General features: G+C 32.0%; 1 protein-coding gene and 1 long non-coding RNA gene across 2 annotated transcripts; both read right to left on the bottom strand.

Moving 5' to 3' along the window:
• Positions 1 to 227: 227 nt before the first annotated feature.
• Positions 228 to 4,157, bottom strand: LOC130630131 (uncharacterized). Its single transcript, XM_057443526.1, has 3 exons — positions 4,055 to 4,157; positions 997 to 1,289; positions 228 to 764 (listed from the first exon to the last, which is right to left on the bottom strand). Exons 1-3 carry the CDS (start codon positions 4,155 to 4,157, stop codon positions 228 to 230), a joined length of 933 nt encoding a protein of 310 aa, XP_057299509.1.
• Positions 4,158 to 9,739: 5,582 nt separating this feature from the next.
• LOC130649470 (uncharacterized) lies at positions 9,740 to 11,659 on the bottom strand. Its single transcript, XR_008983054.1, has 2 exons — positions 11,225 to 11,659; positions 9,740 to 11,089 (listed from the first exon to the last, which is right to left on the bottom strand). It is a non-coding gene; the product is annotated as an uncharacterized LOC130649470 (long non-coding RNA).
• Between the last annotated feature and the right edge of the window lie 6,591 nt (positions 11,660 to 18,250).

Raw genomic sequence — 18,250 nt, 5'->3', positions numbered from 1 at the left:
CCCACCTCTGTACAAAAAGAGAAGCTTAATTAGAAAAGCAATTTAGCTAGTATTCTCTTAGATTAAGTATAGCCAGTAAGTAAATACATTAAAGCTATATATGTTTGAAAAAGCTATATTTTATATTAGAAATTTTCAAAAGACTCAAAAATTCTTAGCTATATATTATTTCAAAAAATGTGTCTAAAAAAGTTTGAGAAAACTTCTAATGTGAAAGTTTATTATCATTAAGTATCTTTCCACTGGCAAAGTATTTTTTTACCAACATATGCAACTTTATACTTTTTCATATAATTATCATTTGTCTTTAAGTCTTTGATGTTTGGTACTCTGGAATTCTTTATAACAAATTCTTTCTCCCATTGTTTTATAAAGGTTTCTGCTTCACTTTCGGCATCTAAAACTAACTTTCGAAAATGTGTAATCAACACTTTACACTTTTTTCTAGAATATTCACGTTTCGTGTCTTTGCATACACTATGATGATAGTCGAATTCTTTCAATTTATCACAATATCCAATGACAAACTTTAACTTTCGTGCAATTTCTGATTCCAACGGAATTTCTTGTTCAACCTGCATGACTTGCTTGTCAACTTTCTTTTCCATGTGATGACCTTTGCTGTCAAAATCATTTTTTTCATCTGCCATATTCAGAAAACCAGGTTGCTGCTCCATTGATATATCAATCACAGTGTTTTCATCCTCTTCAGTTTGAATATTATCATCAGTATTAAGTAGTGTTAACTCATCATTATGAATGACCTGAATTTAAATTAAAGTTAAAATCTTAGCCATGAATTTTTGCAAATTGGTATATATTTATATACATAATCGACTACACGACTAAAAACTTTTCATTGTTAAATGTATATATAGGTTTTGTTTCACTTGTCAGCAAATTGAGAGACATATATAAAACAACGTAAGCCAGTAAAAAATTGGCTCAGAAATGGAGAAAAATTGAAGGAGAATAACTAACAAATTAAAATTAAACCTTGCAATTTTCAAAATCACCGTCCCTGTTATAAATATTTATTTTTGTGATAGGCAAATCAATGTCTTCTGTAATACACCTTTTCCAACAGGCTTGCACTTCATTCGCGACTAATTGAAAGTTGTGTGTTTTAAAATTTGTCATTTCAGGACCCTCCCTTTTAAAATCATCGTCCTTCTCGCCATCATGGAATACAAATTTTCCATTCTCCCCATGCCACCAAACACCAATGCCACATACCAGAAAGTCACCTATCCTTTCTAAGTGAGCCTGGTAATCTCTCAATGGCATATCTATTATCAATTTTACGACTAAAATATATAGAACCTGAGACGAGGTTGTCGACCCTAAATGACAATTATCCTTTATCAATACGAAAAATCACAAATATATGACACTAGTCACTTTGAAATGCCTCATTTATCAATTTTACGACTAATATGTGTAGAACCTGAGACGAGGTTGTCGTCCCTAAATGACAATTATCTTGCATCAACACGGAAAATTGCAACTGTATAACACTTGTTTCTTTTAAATGCCTAGTTTATCAACTTTACGACTAAAATATTTAGAACCAGAGACGAGGTTGTTGACCATAAAGTTCAAATATCCTGTATCAATACGAAAAATCGCAAATAGATGACACTTGTCACTTTGAAATTCCTCGTTTATCAATTCTAAGGCAGAAATATATGGAACCTGAGACGAGATTGTTGGCCCTAAATTACAATTATCCAGTATTAATCCAAAAAATCGCTAGTATGTGAGACACTCCTCTCTTTCAAATCCCTCGTTTATCAATTTTACAGGGAAAATATAAAAACCTGAAACCAGGTTGTTGACCCTAAAATACAATCATCCTGTATCAATACGAAAAATCGCAAATACATGACACTCGTCACTAGGAAATGCCTCGTTTATCAATTCTAAGGCCGAATTATATGGAACCTGAGACGAGATTCTTGACCCTAAGTTACAATTATCCAGTATTAATACAAAAATTCGCTAATATGTGAGACACTTGTCTCTTTGAAATGCCTCGTTTATCAATTTTACGACTAAAATATATAGAACCTGGGACGAGGTTGTCGTCCCTAAATGACAATTATCTTGTATCAACACGAAAAATTGCAAATATATAACACTTGTCTCTTTTAAATGCCTCGTTTATCAATTTTACGACTAAAATATACAGAACCTGAGACGAGGTTGTTGACCCTAAAGTACAAATATCCTGTATCAATACGAAAAATCGCAAATACATGACACACGTCTCTTTTAAATCCCTCGTTTATCAATTTTACGACTAAAATATATAGAACCTGAGACGAGGTTGTCGTCCCTAAATGACAGTTATCTTGTATCAATGCGAAATATAGCAAATATATGACACTAGTCACTTTGAAATGCCTCATTTTTCAATTTTACGACTAAAATGTGTAGAACCTGAGACGAGGTTGTCGTCCCTAAATGACAAATATCCTGCATCAATACGAAAAATCGCAAATACATGACACTCGTCTCTTTTAAATCCCTCGTTTATCAATTTTACAGGATAAGAACCTGAGACGAGGTTGTCGTCCCTAAATGACAAATATCCTGCATCAATACGAAAAATCGCAAATACATGACACTCGTCTCCTTTAAATCCCTCGTTTATCAATTTTACAGGATAAGAACCTGAAACGAGGTTGTTGACCCTAAAATGCAATTATCCTGTATCAATACGAAAAATCGCAAATACATGACACTGGTCACTTTGAAATGCCTCGTTTATCAATTCTACGACTGAAACATATAGAACCTGAGACAAGGTTGTCGACCCTAAATGACAATTATCCTTTATCAATACGAAAAATCACAAATATATGACACTAGTCACTTTGAAATGCCTCATTTATCAATTTTACGACTAAAATGTGTAGAACCTGAGACGAGGTTGTCGTCCCTAAATGACAATTATCTTGCATCAACACGAAAAATTGCAAATATATAACACTTGTCTCTTTTAAATGCCTCGTTTATCAATTTTACGACTAAAATATACAGAACCTGAGACGAGGTTGTTGACCCTAAAGTACAAATATCCTGTATCAATACGAAAAATCGCAAATACATGACACACGTCTCTTTTAAATCCCTCGTTTATCAATTTTACGACTAAAATATATAGAACCTGAGACGAGGTTGTCGTCCCTAAATGACAGTTATCTTGTATCAATGCGAAATATAGCAAATATATGACACTAGTCCCTTTGAAATGCCTCATTTTTCAATTTTACGACTAAAATGTGTAGAACCTGAGACGAGGTTGTCGTCCCTAAATGACAAATATCCTGCATCAATACGAAAAATCGCAAATACATGACACTCGTCTCTTTTAAATCCCTCGTTTATCAATTTTACAGGATAAGAACCTGAGACGAGGTTGTCGTCCCTAAATGACAAATATCCTGCATCAATACGAAAAATCGCAAATACATGACACTCGTCTCCTTTAAATCCCTCGTTTATCAATTTTACAGGATAAGAACCTGAAACGAGGTTGTTGACCCTAAAATGCAATTATCCTGTATCAATACGAAAAATCGCAAATACATGACACTGGTCACTTTGAAATGCCTCGTTTATCAATTTTACGACTAAAATGTGTAGAACCTGAGACGAGGTTGTCGTCCCTAAATGACAATTATCTTGCATCAACACGAAAAATTGCAAATACATGACACTTGTCTCTTTTAAATGCCTCGTTTATCAATTTTACGACTAAAGTATATAGAACCTGAGACGATGTTGTTGACCCTAAAGTACAAATATCCTGTATCAATACGAAAAATCGCAAATACATGACACTCGTCTCTTTTAAATCCCTCGTTTATCAATTCTACGGCCGAAATATATACAACATGAGACGAGATTGTTGACCCTAAATTACAATTATCCTGCATCAATACAAAAATCGCAAATATATGAAACACTCGTCCTCGGGCAACTTACGGAACGTCTGGAATTATTTCGGGTAAAGCACGTATATACCGCGTTTTTCACAATTTTATACCGCGTTTTGCTATCTGACGTGTTTGTTTTGACGTGGTGTTTTTGTGTATGACTACATCGATGATAAACCATTTTTTTAAGTTTGTCAAGGAAGGCACCGCCATCTTCAGGAACGTAACGTTGACAAAGGTACCCGTAGTGATTACACGGAAAATCAAGGTTTGTTAAATTATTACTAATATATATTTAAACTACTAGTAAAAGCATAATTAAAATTATGTATATATTTAATTAAGAATACCTGGAAATGTCGTAGATCACAGCGGATTAGCTAGCTAAAATAGTTGTGGGTGCAAGTCCCACCTCTGTACAAAAAGAGAAGCTTAATTAGAAAAGCAATTTAGCTAGTATTCTCTTAGATTAAGTATAGCCAGTAAGTAAATACATTAAAGCTATATATGTTTGAAAAAGCTATATTTTATATTAGAAATTTTCAAAAGACTCAAAAATTCTTAGCTATATATTATTTCAAAAAATGTGTCTAAAAAAGTTTGAGAAAACTTCTAATGTGAAAGTTTATTATCATTAAGTATCTTTCCACTGGCAAAGTATTTTTTTACCAACATATGCAACTTTATACTTTTTCATATAATTATCATTTGTCTTTAAGTCTTTGATGTTTGGTACTCTGGAATTCTTTATAACAAATTCTTTCTCCCATTGTTTTATAAAGGTTTCTGCTTCACTTTCGGCATCTAAAACTAACTTTCGAAAATGTGTAATCAACACTTTACACTTTTTTCTAGAATATTCACGTTTCGTGTCTTTGCATACACTATGATGATAGTCGAATTCTTTCAATTTATCACAATATCCAATGACAAACTTTAACTTTCGTGCAATTTCTGATTCCAACGGAATTTCTTGTTCAACCTGCATGACTTGCTTGTCAACTTTCTTTTCCATGTGATGACCTTTGCTGTCAAAATCATTTTTTTCATCTGCCATATTCAGAAAACCAGGTTGCTGCTCCATTGATATATCAATCACAGTGTTTTCATCCTCTTCAGTTTGAATATTATCATCAGTATTAAGTAGTGTTAACTCATCATTATGAATGACCTGAATTTAAATTAAAGTTAAAATCTTAGCCATGAATTTTTGCAAATTGGTATATATTTATATACATAATCGACTACACGACTAAAAACTTTTCATTGTTAAATGTATATATAGGTTTTGTTTCACTTGTCAGCAAATTGAGAGACATATATAAAACAACGTAAGCCAGTAAAAAATTGGCTCAGAAATGGAGAAAAATTGAAGGAGAATAACTAACAAATTAAAATTAAACCTTGCAATTTTCAAAATCACCGTCCCTGTTATAAATATTTATTTTTGTGATAGGCAAATCAATGTCTTCTGTAATACACCTTTTCCAACAGGCTTGCACTTCATTCGCGACTAATTGAAAGTTGTGTGTTTTAAAATTTGTCATTTCAGGACCCTCCCTTTTAAAATCATCGTCCTTCTCGCCATCATGGAATACAAATTTTCCATTCTCCCCATGCCACCAAACACCAATGCCACATACCAGAAAGTCACCTATCCTTTCTAAGTGAGCCTGGTAATCTCTCAATGGCATATCTATGTCAAAACAGCTGCGTTCATGCCCATCTAAAATACCATTTCGCATTTAGAGAAATACTTTACTTTGTTCTTTAACATGGAAATGTTTCAATAATAGTAAGCAATATATAGTTTTTAAATAAAATTCAATATTATTAATGCACAGGTTTTTGTGATTTTTGTCATCAAAGCTGTCATACAATAACTTAACTTACCAACCACTTTTGAAAATGCAGATATCTTGGAAGAGGTTGACTTTACAAGCTTTTCTTTAGCATTGAACTTTTGCTCCTCCTGGATACGTATGATGCTGTTATCACGTATTGCCTCCAAAGTTCTTGACGATGTTCGTAAGCTTATTGATTTGATTTTGCTGAACAGCTGTTCTTCGTTCTCTGTGTGTAAGGAACTTGGAGCAACGATTCGCAAAACTTCTGGCAAATGTGTTGTAAGTGAATGATAGTATATACCATACAACTTTTCTTTTGAGATACTTTTCAACTTTGTACCCAGTACTGATTGGCATAGTATCATGTGACGGAAGCAGATATTGTGCAAGCGTAAAATATATTTTGTCGATCGTTTCAGAGATTTCCCATACGCTAACCGTACAATCTCCATTAAAGTGTATAGGAGATCTTCAACTGCTTCATGACACTTATTTTTCATTGCTTGGTATGCAACTATTGTTGATAAGCGGTAGTCCGATCCTCTTACTTGATCTTTGTATCCATATGTTGCTTCCAAGGATTGTTGAAAAATCTTATTTTCGTCAGTACTGAGAACTTCGTATAGAACATCCCAAATATTTTTTATATGTCCTTTGCAATCATGCAATGGTTCGATTGCCATTACTTCATGTTTTCCAAGATTAAGGGCAGCCATTTCTGTGTGTTCGTTACCAAAGCTAAGAGCTGGAACACGAGCAATACCTGTTGTGAAAAGACATTCAAACACTAGTTTTATAAATGGTTTTTTATATAATGAATCAATTTTCTTTTATAAATTTTGTGTTAACCTGCCAAATCATCCTTTAATATTAAACCTAAATTCTTTTTGAGCATTTTTTCATGAATAGACGTATGTCGGTCAAGGTTACGATAGTTGACTTCCAAACTCAAATCTTCAATGTTAAGTTGATGAAATGGGGAAACAGCTTTTTTTTTACAACCAGCTGGTCCAGTAATTGTCTGTAAACACACACATATATATATATATATATATATATATATATATATATATATATATATATATATATATATATATATATATATATATATATATATATATATATATATATATATATATATATATATATATATATATATATATATATATATATATATATATATATATATATATATATATATATATATATATATATATATATATATATATATATATATATATATATATATATATATATATATATATATATATATATATATATATATATATATATATATATAAATTTTACTGCGATATGTTGCCAAAGGGGAATGTTGATTTAAGGGGAATTTTTCGTTTCCCCTATTATCTTCTGGGCTATTTTTTGCATTTAAGGCAAAAATTTTTTCATTCATTAATTGCGTTGTTTGATACCTCTTATTCAAGTTTAAGGTGTGGCCGAAGCTCTGACATCTACACCGACCTCAATGCACAAAAATTAACTTCGAAATTTTGCCATGTATATTTCACATAGTTACTATATCAAGTTTTAGGGGAAAACAGACAATTGTAAATACTTTGTTATTTTTGTATGCATATTTTATTTTTTATTATTGAAAAGGAAACCCTATTATAACATCTTTTATTTTGCGTACAGTTTTTGCGATCTGTATCTCCACTAGTAATAAAAAAGCCTCCATCATTTTGAAGGCCATATTTAGTATATATATTAGTGAATTCCAAGAATATTAACCCGTTTTATATGTGCTGGTATACGAAAAGTGATTAATTCAATGGCCGTAGAGTCCCATTATGATTATCTTTGATTTCTAGCACTGTGATAAGAATTCCCCTTTTTGTGAAAAATATGCTAAAAATATTATTCCCCCAAAACCGAAAAATATGCTAAAAATATTTTTCCACTAGAACTATATATTATGATATTTTTTTAACAAACTCACAATAGTTGTTTAGTTGCTGCCGTTATTCCCAAAAAGCTTGCCTCGAGGGCTACGGAGACTAGAACGACAAATAAGGTTAATTGAGTTTACTGAATTCAAAAAAATATTGATGAAAAAATGCACGTTCACGGAAAATAATTTAAAATAAAATAATCCAAAGTTATAATGGCAAGGTTTAGATGAAATATTTCGTAAGTGAAGTAATCAAAGATTCTGGGCCAGCGAAAATTGCCGCCATTCAAAAGCAGGTGAGCCTAGAAAAGTTCACAAAAATAACTTTATTGTTTCACGCCTGTAAAAATAATTCATTACCGTAGAAAAGAAACTTACTGGCCTTGGAACTTACAACTTACAACTCACTCAACTCACGACTAGAAGTTTTCACATGCCCCAAATGCAAAGGCAAGATATCAAAATGTTTTGATACCCTTGCGTTTGCATAATATAACTTTTACACATTTTATTTATGTTTGTTTATGTTTTCTTGCATTATATGGTCAAGTGTGAAGGTCTTGCGTTTGTGTCAGATTTTTAAAATTAACATTGCACATGCGATGTTGTTTGCGTTTGCACTTACTTCGCATATATAAACTAGGATTTGCAGGTACGAAAGGAAAAATATACCCTTTTGAAATAATGCTGAAGTGTAAGTGTTAGTCTATGCCCCTTAAGTACAGGCCCAAACTTGCCTAAAATCTCCACAAAACATAGCCACATAGTCGATAACTATCTCTCTCTGTCCTGAACATTCTACAACTCAATACCGTTTTCAATTTGGTCATCATTATTTTCTTGTCTTCGCCGTTTCAACAAATAATCGAGTAAAGTAACGCATTTGCATGCGTGTCGGTGGCAATGTTCAAACATACCATATGTCAGGGTTTAAGATTCATTGAAGCCATCCTTGCTACTAATGTCATAAGTTATCCCATGTGAGTTTACAAAGACGAAATATGTATTTGCAGCGAAACGCACCAAGCCATAGAAAAAAATAACGATAAGTACATAGCGCTTCATCTTCGTCCTACACTTGTGAGAAATTATGTAAGAATGACTTGTTACAAAGTGTTGTGATACGACGTCATAAAATTTTAGAGAGTAATTCCCGTAGATCAGCTTGGCTGTGCTCGCGAGCGGCTACAATGATTCAAAATCTCGTATCCGTTTCCGAACAGTATTTCAAATTTCAACAACTTCCATTTTTTTGTCAAAATATGTCCTATCTAAACTTTGTCAGAAGAAGACAAATAAAAACAATCGAGCCTGAAAAAGTGCGACAAAAATAATCAGTTCATCTAAAACACAGACGTTCATAAATGTTCACAATGAAATCTGTGTATTTGCTCAAGCGTTGGAACATGACTTCTCCGTCAAAGTTTTCGCTGTGAGCATTCCGCATATGTTTTGCGCCAAGCAAATCGTCAACAACATTCGCACCGATGATTTCATCGTGTGCCTCTTCAAACACTACTTCTAGAACTTTCTTTCCGGCGTCCTTATTGTAATTTATGTCGGATTCACTTGGCATGTTATACACTACCTCCTCCAAAGCATTCGACTTCTTATAACGCAAATCAAAGCACACAACACTAAGTGCTTTGAAAAACTCCTTCCGTGGTGAAAAAAAGGCAAAGTATGTAGAAACAATATGCAAGTATTCCTCTAAACAGAATATGCTTTTGGAAGATCTAAAGCTTATAGTGATGCAAATTATGGCAAGTCTGTACACAATTTTGGATACTATAATGGAGTATTTATCGCACTAACCAGTTTATAAATGGTTCTCTTTAACTAGTGGTGAAGAAATACAATAATGTGTTGTTAGATACTTTAAACGAAGCGACCGATGAAGCGTTTTCTTGTATAACATACTAATGTTGTTTTGGGAGAATATAATGATACTAGCTGAATACCCGTGGGGGAATCCACTGAATCTCTCATTAAACCGATGTAAGGGATACCAAACAAAAACATACAACACAGTAATATGAATCTTTAAAAGTCACAATTTGTATTATTCTAGTTTATAACCACTAGAACAAAACGTCCAAAAATATAAATATGTGCAGCAATAAAAAAATAACAATAAAAGAGAAAAAAACCCTGGGATTGAAGTTGCTCACAATCTGCGTTATATTTGTACCCGCTGAAGCAGAACGCTTAAAAATATAAGCATGTCCAGCAACAAATAAAAATGCAAAAAGTTTAACAAAATCGAAGGTGGCTAACAAATCTGTTAAAACTATATACTTGCTTTGTCATACCCGAAATATAAAAGGGAAAATGGTATACCAGACATTAGAAAAAATCGATAAGTCACACAAATAAGGTTATTGCAAAGTTTCCACAACGTACAGATTCTAATGCATCATACCAAATTAGCTATTTAGTCTATTGCATATAGCAACCTTCCCAATGCGCAAACGTGCAGTGCATGATAACAATGCAGTGTTTTCGAATTGAAGAATCGAATATTATTTTAAACGGTAACGTAACAAATGTAAACATTGATTTAACTTTGTTTACATTAAGGTTTATTATAACGACATCAACCACTTCGTAGCGTTAAAAACAGTAACAACGAAAAAATACTTTCTACATTTTATATAAACTCTTCTCTATTATATACACGCTGTATTTTATAAGAATAGTGTTTGTTTTTTTCGTTTCGGCCTTCATGTTCTTAGCTTTCCCTGGTGTACTTGCCCATTGTTTTGGAGAGAAAAAAGTTCAGTCATACAAATTTTTATATCAAAAGAAACAACCAAGCTTAGACATTCTTAGGATATTCTGACCCATTGTTTAGAGTATATTCTTACAAAAAATGTTAAATATGTTCAGGCTAAAGACAAAACATATTTAACTTTATATTAAAGGGAAAGTTTAGCTGGAAGCGTGTAAACGGCTTAAAAACGTCGCTTTACATTTTAGATTCTTATAAAAATTGTGTCAAAAGAAAACGCATTTAAGACTCAACAAGGAACTAAAAATTTAAAGGAAAAGCTGAGCTCTGAAAGTTAAAACGGTTAAAAAAAAACGTTACACACCTAAACTTATCTCTTTACCAGATAAACTAAACAACACACCTGCCTTTTTTTGGCTTTCTCAGTTAGCTAGCGTCTCTGGATAAAAGACCAATCAGTTTTTTACTTCAATTATTAAACTTCGCTTCATCCCAAAGAAAACAAATTAAAATGTATAGCTAGCTACAATTGTCTGATACATTTCTAATCAGTTCTCTTTTCGACGTTATATTATCGTACGTTTTTCTTCTTTATAACAAATATTTCTGGCAACAACATAAACTTTTTTATTCTCGCTCGACATCAACAGTCGCTCTACAATGACAACAGTTTTGTTATTTACTTCTTAGATTCGAATTATCATTCGAATTCGATAGTTTTTTTAAAAGAAAGCAACTTCGGTCCCAGAACACAAAAAAGATAGAAGAAACAAATAAGCTTTAATCTAACCTCGTGATGAGTAAACCTTGTTTGAAATAACTTTTTTCAGGATTACTTTGAAAAAGAGACAACTTTCTTCGCTTCGGTTTTCATTTTTCAGTTAATAAACTTTGTTTCCGTGAGATACGGCGCGCACATGGTAAACCGGGGGTAAAATTTAATTATTCTATCTTAAACGACCAGCGGGGCTTTTACAACAAAATAACAAATAAACCATTTGAAATTAAAATAAAAATTAGTTTTAATGAGTAAGGAAAAAGAGTTTTATTTAAAAAAAAAAATAAGAAAAGAGAATTAAATATTTATATAGTAACCCCCTGATTTGCGTTTTCTTTAACTTGGTAAATTTTAGCGTAACGCCACGTCGTAAGAAAATGACCTGTGATTTGTGTGACGTGGCCTCACCGTGCGCACACACACACAAGGCGTATTAATATATAGATATATTTTGCACAGATCGGCATATGAAGATGTGAACATTATAATGTATATTTCTAGATTGTTTTCCTAAAAAATATAAATCGTCTTCTTGACAAAATATTCACTAGAATGTGTTGTTTTTAAAGCATCTTTTAAGAAAAATGTCAAAATTATGGGGATTTGCAACATATATCTTTTATACTATTTAAAACGTTCTCCTAAATACAATTAATAAAACATGCCGTTTATGAAGAATAGAATTAAATACTTTTTAGCATTCCACGGCTTAGACACCATATTTGACTGTCCTGAGGAAATTATTAACAAAAACAATAAAATTTGCGTTAAGTTTGAAGATATATAGCTGCAAAGACCACAATGTAACAAAAATTATATAAAATATGTCGAGAATCGCCACACATAGCTCGCACTTAAAACAAAAATCACAACATATATCTCGTATTCTTACAACTCTTTTACCCGATTGTTTAAAAACAAATATAATTATTAAAATACGTTGTTTTGGAAGAATCCGGCAACAAATATGCGAAAGTTATCAAGATTCGCCAAATATATCTCGTTTACTTAACACTCTTGTAATCGTCTTTTAAAGAAAACAAATATAACTACTATAATATGTTGTCTTGGGAGAATCTAACAACAAATATGCGAAAATTATCAAGATTCGCCAAATATATCTCGTTTACCTAAAAAAATCTTTCAATCCTCTCATAAAGAAAACAAATGTGATGACTATAATATGTTGTTTTGGGAGAATCTAACAACAAACATGCGAAAATTATCAAGATTCACCACATATATCTCGTATACTTAAAAAACTCTTGAAATCGTCTCTTAAAGAAAACCAATATAATTACTATATTATGTTGTTTTGGGAGAATCTAACAACAAATATGCGAAAATTATTAAGGTTCATCACATATATTTTGTATATTTAAAAACTCTTGTAATTATCTCTTAAAGAAAACAAATATAATTACTATAATATGTTGTTTTGGGAGAATCTAACAACAAATATGCAAAAATTATCAAGATTCGCCAAATATATCTCGTATATTTAAAAAACTCTTGTAATCGTCTCTTAAAGAAAACAAATATAATTACTATAATATGTTGTTTTGGGAGAATCTAACAACAAGTATGCGAAAATTATCAAGATTCGCCACATATATCTCGTATATTTAAAAAACTCTTCTAATTGTCTCTTAAAGAAAACAAATATAATTACTACAATAGGTTGTTTTTGTAGAATCTAACAACAAAGATGGGAAAATATCAAGATTCACAACATATATTTCGTATAATTAAAAAACTCTTGTAATCGTCCCCTAAAGAAAACAAATATAATTATTAAAATACGTTGTTTTGAGAGAATCCGGCAACAAATATGCGAAAATTATCAAGATTCACCAAATATATCTCGTTTACTTAAAACTCTTGTAATCGTCTCCGAAAGAAAACAAATATAATTACTATAATACGTTGTTTTGGGAGAATCTAACAACAAATATGCGAAAGTTATCAAGATTCACAACATATATCTCGTATACTTAAAAAACTCTTGTAATCGTCTCTTAAAGAAAACAAATATAACTACTATAATATGTTGTTTTGGGAGAATCTAGCAACAAATAAGCGAAAATTATCAAGATTCGCCATATATATCTCGTATACCTAAAAAAATCTTTTAATCCTCTCATAAAGAAAACAAATATGATGACTATAATATGTTGTTTTGGGAGAATCTAACAACAAGTATGCGAAAATTATGAAGATTCACCACACATATCTCGTATACTTAAAAAACTCTTGTAATCCTCTCATAAAGAAAACAAATATGATGACTATAATATGTTGTTTTGGGAGAATCTAACAACAAATATGCGAAAGTTATCAAGATTCGCCACATATATCTCGTATATTTAAAAAACTCTTTTAATTGTCTCTTAAAGAAAACAAATATAATTACTACAATAGGTTGTTTTTGTAGAATCTAACAACAAAGATGGGAAAATATCAAGATTCACAGCATATATTTTGTATAATTAAAAAACTCTTGTAATCGTCCCCTAAAGAAAACAAATATAATTATTAAAATACGTTGTTTTGGGAGAATCTAACAACAAATATGTGAAAATTATTAAGGTTCATCACATATATTTTGTATATTTAAAAACTCTTGTAATTATCTCTTAAAGAAAACAAATATAATTACTATAATATGTTGTTTTGGGAGAATCTAACAACAAATATGCAAAAATTATCAAGATTCACCACCTATATCTCGTATACCTAAAAAGATCTTTTAATCCTCTCATAAAGAAAACAAATATGATGACTATAATATGTTGTTTTGGGAGAATCTAACAACAAACATGCGAAAATTATCAAGATTCACCACATATATCTCGTATACCTAAAAAACTCTTGAAATCGTCTCTTAAAGAAAACCAATGTAATTACTATATTATGTTGTTTTGGGAGAATCTAGTAACAAATATGCCAAAATAATCAAGAATTACCACATTATATGTTGTTCTTAAAACTCTTTTATTCGCTCTCCCGAATGCAATTGGACTTTCCTTGACACTAAATCGGATGTTTTGTGCAAATTGTTCAATAGAATATGTTTTTTTTTGGAGAATCAGAAACAAAGATGTGAAAATTACGGAAAATTTTTGGGACACTTGTAGAATCTAAGGCCACATATGCTAAATTTAGTTTATCATACCTGGCCGCCTATTTCTTCCATTGAACACTACTTAGAAAGCTTCCTTAAACAAAACATTTACTAAAACTCTATGCTCTAAAAGAATTCAAGCGCATATATGCAGAATTTGTGGCAAATTTCTCCACATTTCATGTACTGAACAAACTGAATATTTTTTTTCTTAAGCGAAATATTTATTAAAATATAGTGTTTGGAAAAATGTGATAGGGCATTTCTTTCACTTTACATCAGCCTACGAATCGTTTTCTGGTGTAAAATATCTACCAAGATCAATTATTTTTTGGGAGAGTTTGACGTCGAATGTGCTGAATAGTTCTCGTACGAAATGCTCTATAAATCGTGCTCTTAAATAAATATTTTAATTGTGGAAGAGTAAATAAATTAAACATTTATTGCACTGAGAGCCTATAAATCGATTTTCTGTTGGAAAAATGTTCTTTTGCACTGAATACACTTTGAATACACTTAAAATTTACTAAAGTATCTTATAAGAAATGTCCTCTATAATCAAACATCCATAAAAATACATTGTTTTACGAAGAAAATTCATTGAACTTTAGCTGGTATTTTATATTTTGTCAAAAATGTAAAAAAAAGTAAACAAGACGTATGATATACGCAAACAACCTCGCGAATAAAGTTTACCAAAGGCTGTCTATCAAATTGGGATTTTTGTTGCGAAGTTAGACACGACATATTTTACTATTCAGATATGCAATAATATTTGTTACACACTTATTTTTCAAAATTGATTTGTGAGACCTTCCTGAACGGAAAATTCCTCGAACTTTTAATTTTCGATGGGTCCGTCATGGGTGAACCGACTGACAGGAAGGAGAAAGACCACAAACCCACAAACCCCAAAATTTGCGAAATTCATTAATTCACTTAATTCTGCCTACATTCACTTTTAAAAAGTTTGGTGGAAACACCTTTAAACAAGTGTTTTGAACACTTGTCTTATCTTTTTAAAAAAGAAAAAAGAAAAAAAAAGAAAAAATAGTTACCAAGATGAGATTCGAACACGCGACGACTCCGTGTCGGTGCTCAGAGAGGCAAAAATTTCCATTCTTGTAGCACACATTTGCGTTTTAATACAAGCTCACGAGCTTGTAATTAAGCTATCACATAACGTTTTAAAACGTGATTTATAATTAAGCTCTGTAACAAATTTGGAGAAAACAAGAAAAAGGAAGAAGCTAGATATATGGTTTCTCAGATGACAGAAAGTATAGGACTTATCGGAGAAGATTAAAACTATTCGCAAATATCTTTTCCGGGTTTGATAATGAGGAGCCTAAATACACAGTTTTAATAAAACTTATTATAAAAATTATTACTACTACTTAGTGTAACACGACTTTTTCTCTCGCGATAAAGTTTCATGAATAAGTGAAAAAGGACCACCGTTCCCATCGCTGAAAAGATATCAAATTTTAACCTCGACCCCAGGACTTTCTAAGTTCCGTATATAACACGTTTAAATCTTACCCCATAAAAGAGTCAACGGGCACGCTCAGCCCTTATTCCACGCTATTTTGTTCGCCTATACAACGACTCATTTCTCGCAGACCAGAAAAAACTGTAGGCGAGTTCACCATGAGCCCTGTAACGAATTTGAAAAGTACGCACCTATACCATTTTAAGAAGAAAACAGTAAAAAGAGTATAAGCTTAAGATATTTATCATATACCCGTGTATACGAAAGCAATTGTCAACGTTGTTGGGTAATTGAGTTTCCGAACTAAAAAAAAATTCACGAAGCCAAGATATCTGATTAATCAATCGTGTTTATTATATATGTGAGAAGCGAGTCAGTCAACCTCCTTGACGAGATCCGACAAAGTGGAGTAAATAAGGGGCCCTATGAAAATTTTTTTCCTGCCCTAAATAAGATTTTGAAGTTTATCCATTCGTTGTTTCAGTGTTTAAAGCCCTACTTAAGATAAATATTTTTAGCAAAAACACAAGTTCCGCATTATAAGATCATTCTTACAACCGACCCAGCTTGTCTTATATTTTGCCCTACTTGGGATAGCTGACTTTGAGCTAATTCCCTACCATGGGTGGAACAAATAAGCGGGAAATCTAGAAAAAAAATGGATGCAAGTAAAAGTCAGCTGCGCAAAAAGAAGACTGCCACCAAACATAGATGTATTTATATATATTTTCTATTACCTTATTATATTTCTATTATCTGCCTGGCTAAGTACTTTTCCTGTAAATTAGACAGTCCTCAGTAAATTTGCTTGCTCTAGCTGGCAGCTACTTAGCTAGCTAGCTACTACTTTACTAGCTACCTACAAATATCACTGGGTGAATACCCGATTTTTAGTTGCAACAATTTTAAGGTAAAATTATCAAAGTAATCACAGTCTAAGTTAACCACTACAATAAAATTTGTTCTTTAAATGTTTAGCTAAAGACTTTTCAGCTTGTGCCCAACAACCAATCCAACCATATCCAAGCATATCTATCAGTCAGGGTAAATACCTAATTAGGCAGCATGACCTAATTAGGCGTGTCGTTTAGTTAGGCGACGTGATGTAGTTTAATTAGGCTACCCGTAGTCTAACTAGGCGAACGAAAACTTTCTGTTGTAAATACGTCGAAATCATTGCGTTTCGCACTACAATTTTTATGTGAATCAAATCTGTCCACTTTGCAGATAATTTCGACCATTTGTCATGTTATGTGCATCGCGCATTGTAAATTATGGCCCAAACCTCGTGTGGCACTATTTGTTGTTTTAAATAATGGATTTCAGCCGTTCACGCCGCAGGGAAAAAATAAATATGGCGGACGAAGATGTCACCTAAATAGGCGACACTTAACCTAATTAGGTTATATATTTCATTTTAACATAATTCTTAGTTGTGCGAACATATCGAGGCACGAGTGACATTTTTGGAATCATGGTCGCGTAGACTATCCATTCAGAACAAAGATTTTTTGCGATTTTTCTTAGGAATGTGTGAAGAGCCATTAAATATTGTAATGTCTTAACTAGGTTACATATGGCCTAACTAGGCTACAATGAGTCGCCTAAATAGGTGGTATGCCCTGACTGTCTATTTATAATTTATCTGCTTGTGACATAACTTCTTCGTTCTAACTGTAATTAAGCCCCTGAAACACATTTTCAAAAATGCCAGTGAACAATATGGTTTCTCCAAGGTCAATTAGAAAAAAGAATCTGAAACTTCCTAATTCCATGATTTTTATTGGTGAGCTACCCCAGTGATTTTTTGGCTGTCTGTTTTGTAATGTGCACAAATTTCAGTTATACTTGTGAAATTGGTATATAATACAATAGATCCTAGACATAAGGTTCAGGATAACATTTCATAGCCATATCCAGTGTTTCCAGTAGAAAGAAAAAGTAAGCAAGAAAATTGAAATTGTGTAATTAAGACGTAATCACGTAATATGGACGGCTTTGCCAGCTATATAGCATAATTGCCGATATTATACGTGTTACTGTGATCTAGCAACTCTGCTTGTTACATAAGTTTATGGTTTTGACTTTAAGCTTTCCCTTAAAACAATTTTGCACAAATGATGGTGTGCTGGGTGGATTTTTGTTCAGGGTCTAGCAAAAAATTAATTGACTGAAATGTCCCAGTTGCATGATTTATGTCTGAATTTAGTGGTTTATTGTTTTTTTCAATGTGAGATCCACTTCATTAATTTTCTGGTTACAAAGGATATTAACCATAATCAAAAGAATTACTCTCAATAGAGCCTCTGTATACATTCTAGCACTTGTTGCTTTGCTACAAAGAACATGGGTTTAAATACCAATGTGCCCCACTGCAATAGAAAATTATTGATGGTAACGTAATTCCTATATTGTGCAATGA

Source organism: Hydractinia symbiolongicarpus, chromosome 1 (genome assembly GCF_029227915.1).
Source record: "Hydractinia symbiolongicarpus strain clone_291-10 chromosome 1, HSymV2.1, whole genome shotgun sequence".
Classification (NCBI taxonomy): Eukaryota; Metazoa; Cnidaria; class Hydrozoa; order Anthoathecata; family Hydractiniidae; genus Hydractinia; species Hydractinia symbiolongicarpus.
The sequence above is the reverse complement of the archived record's forward strand: the minus strand, read 5'-3'. Positions and strand labels throughout refer to the sequence as shown.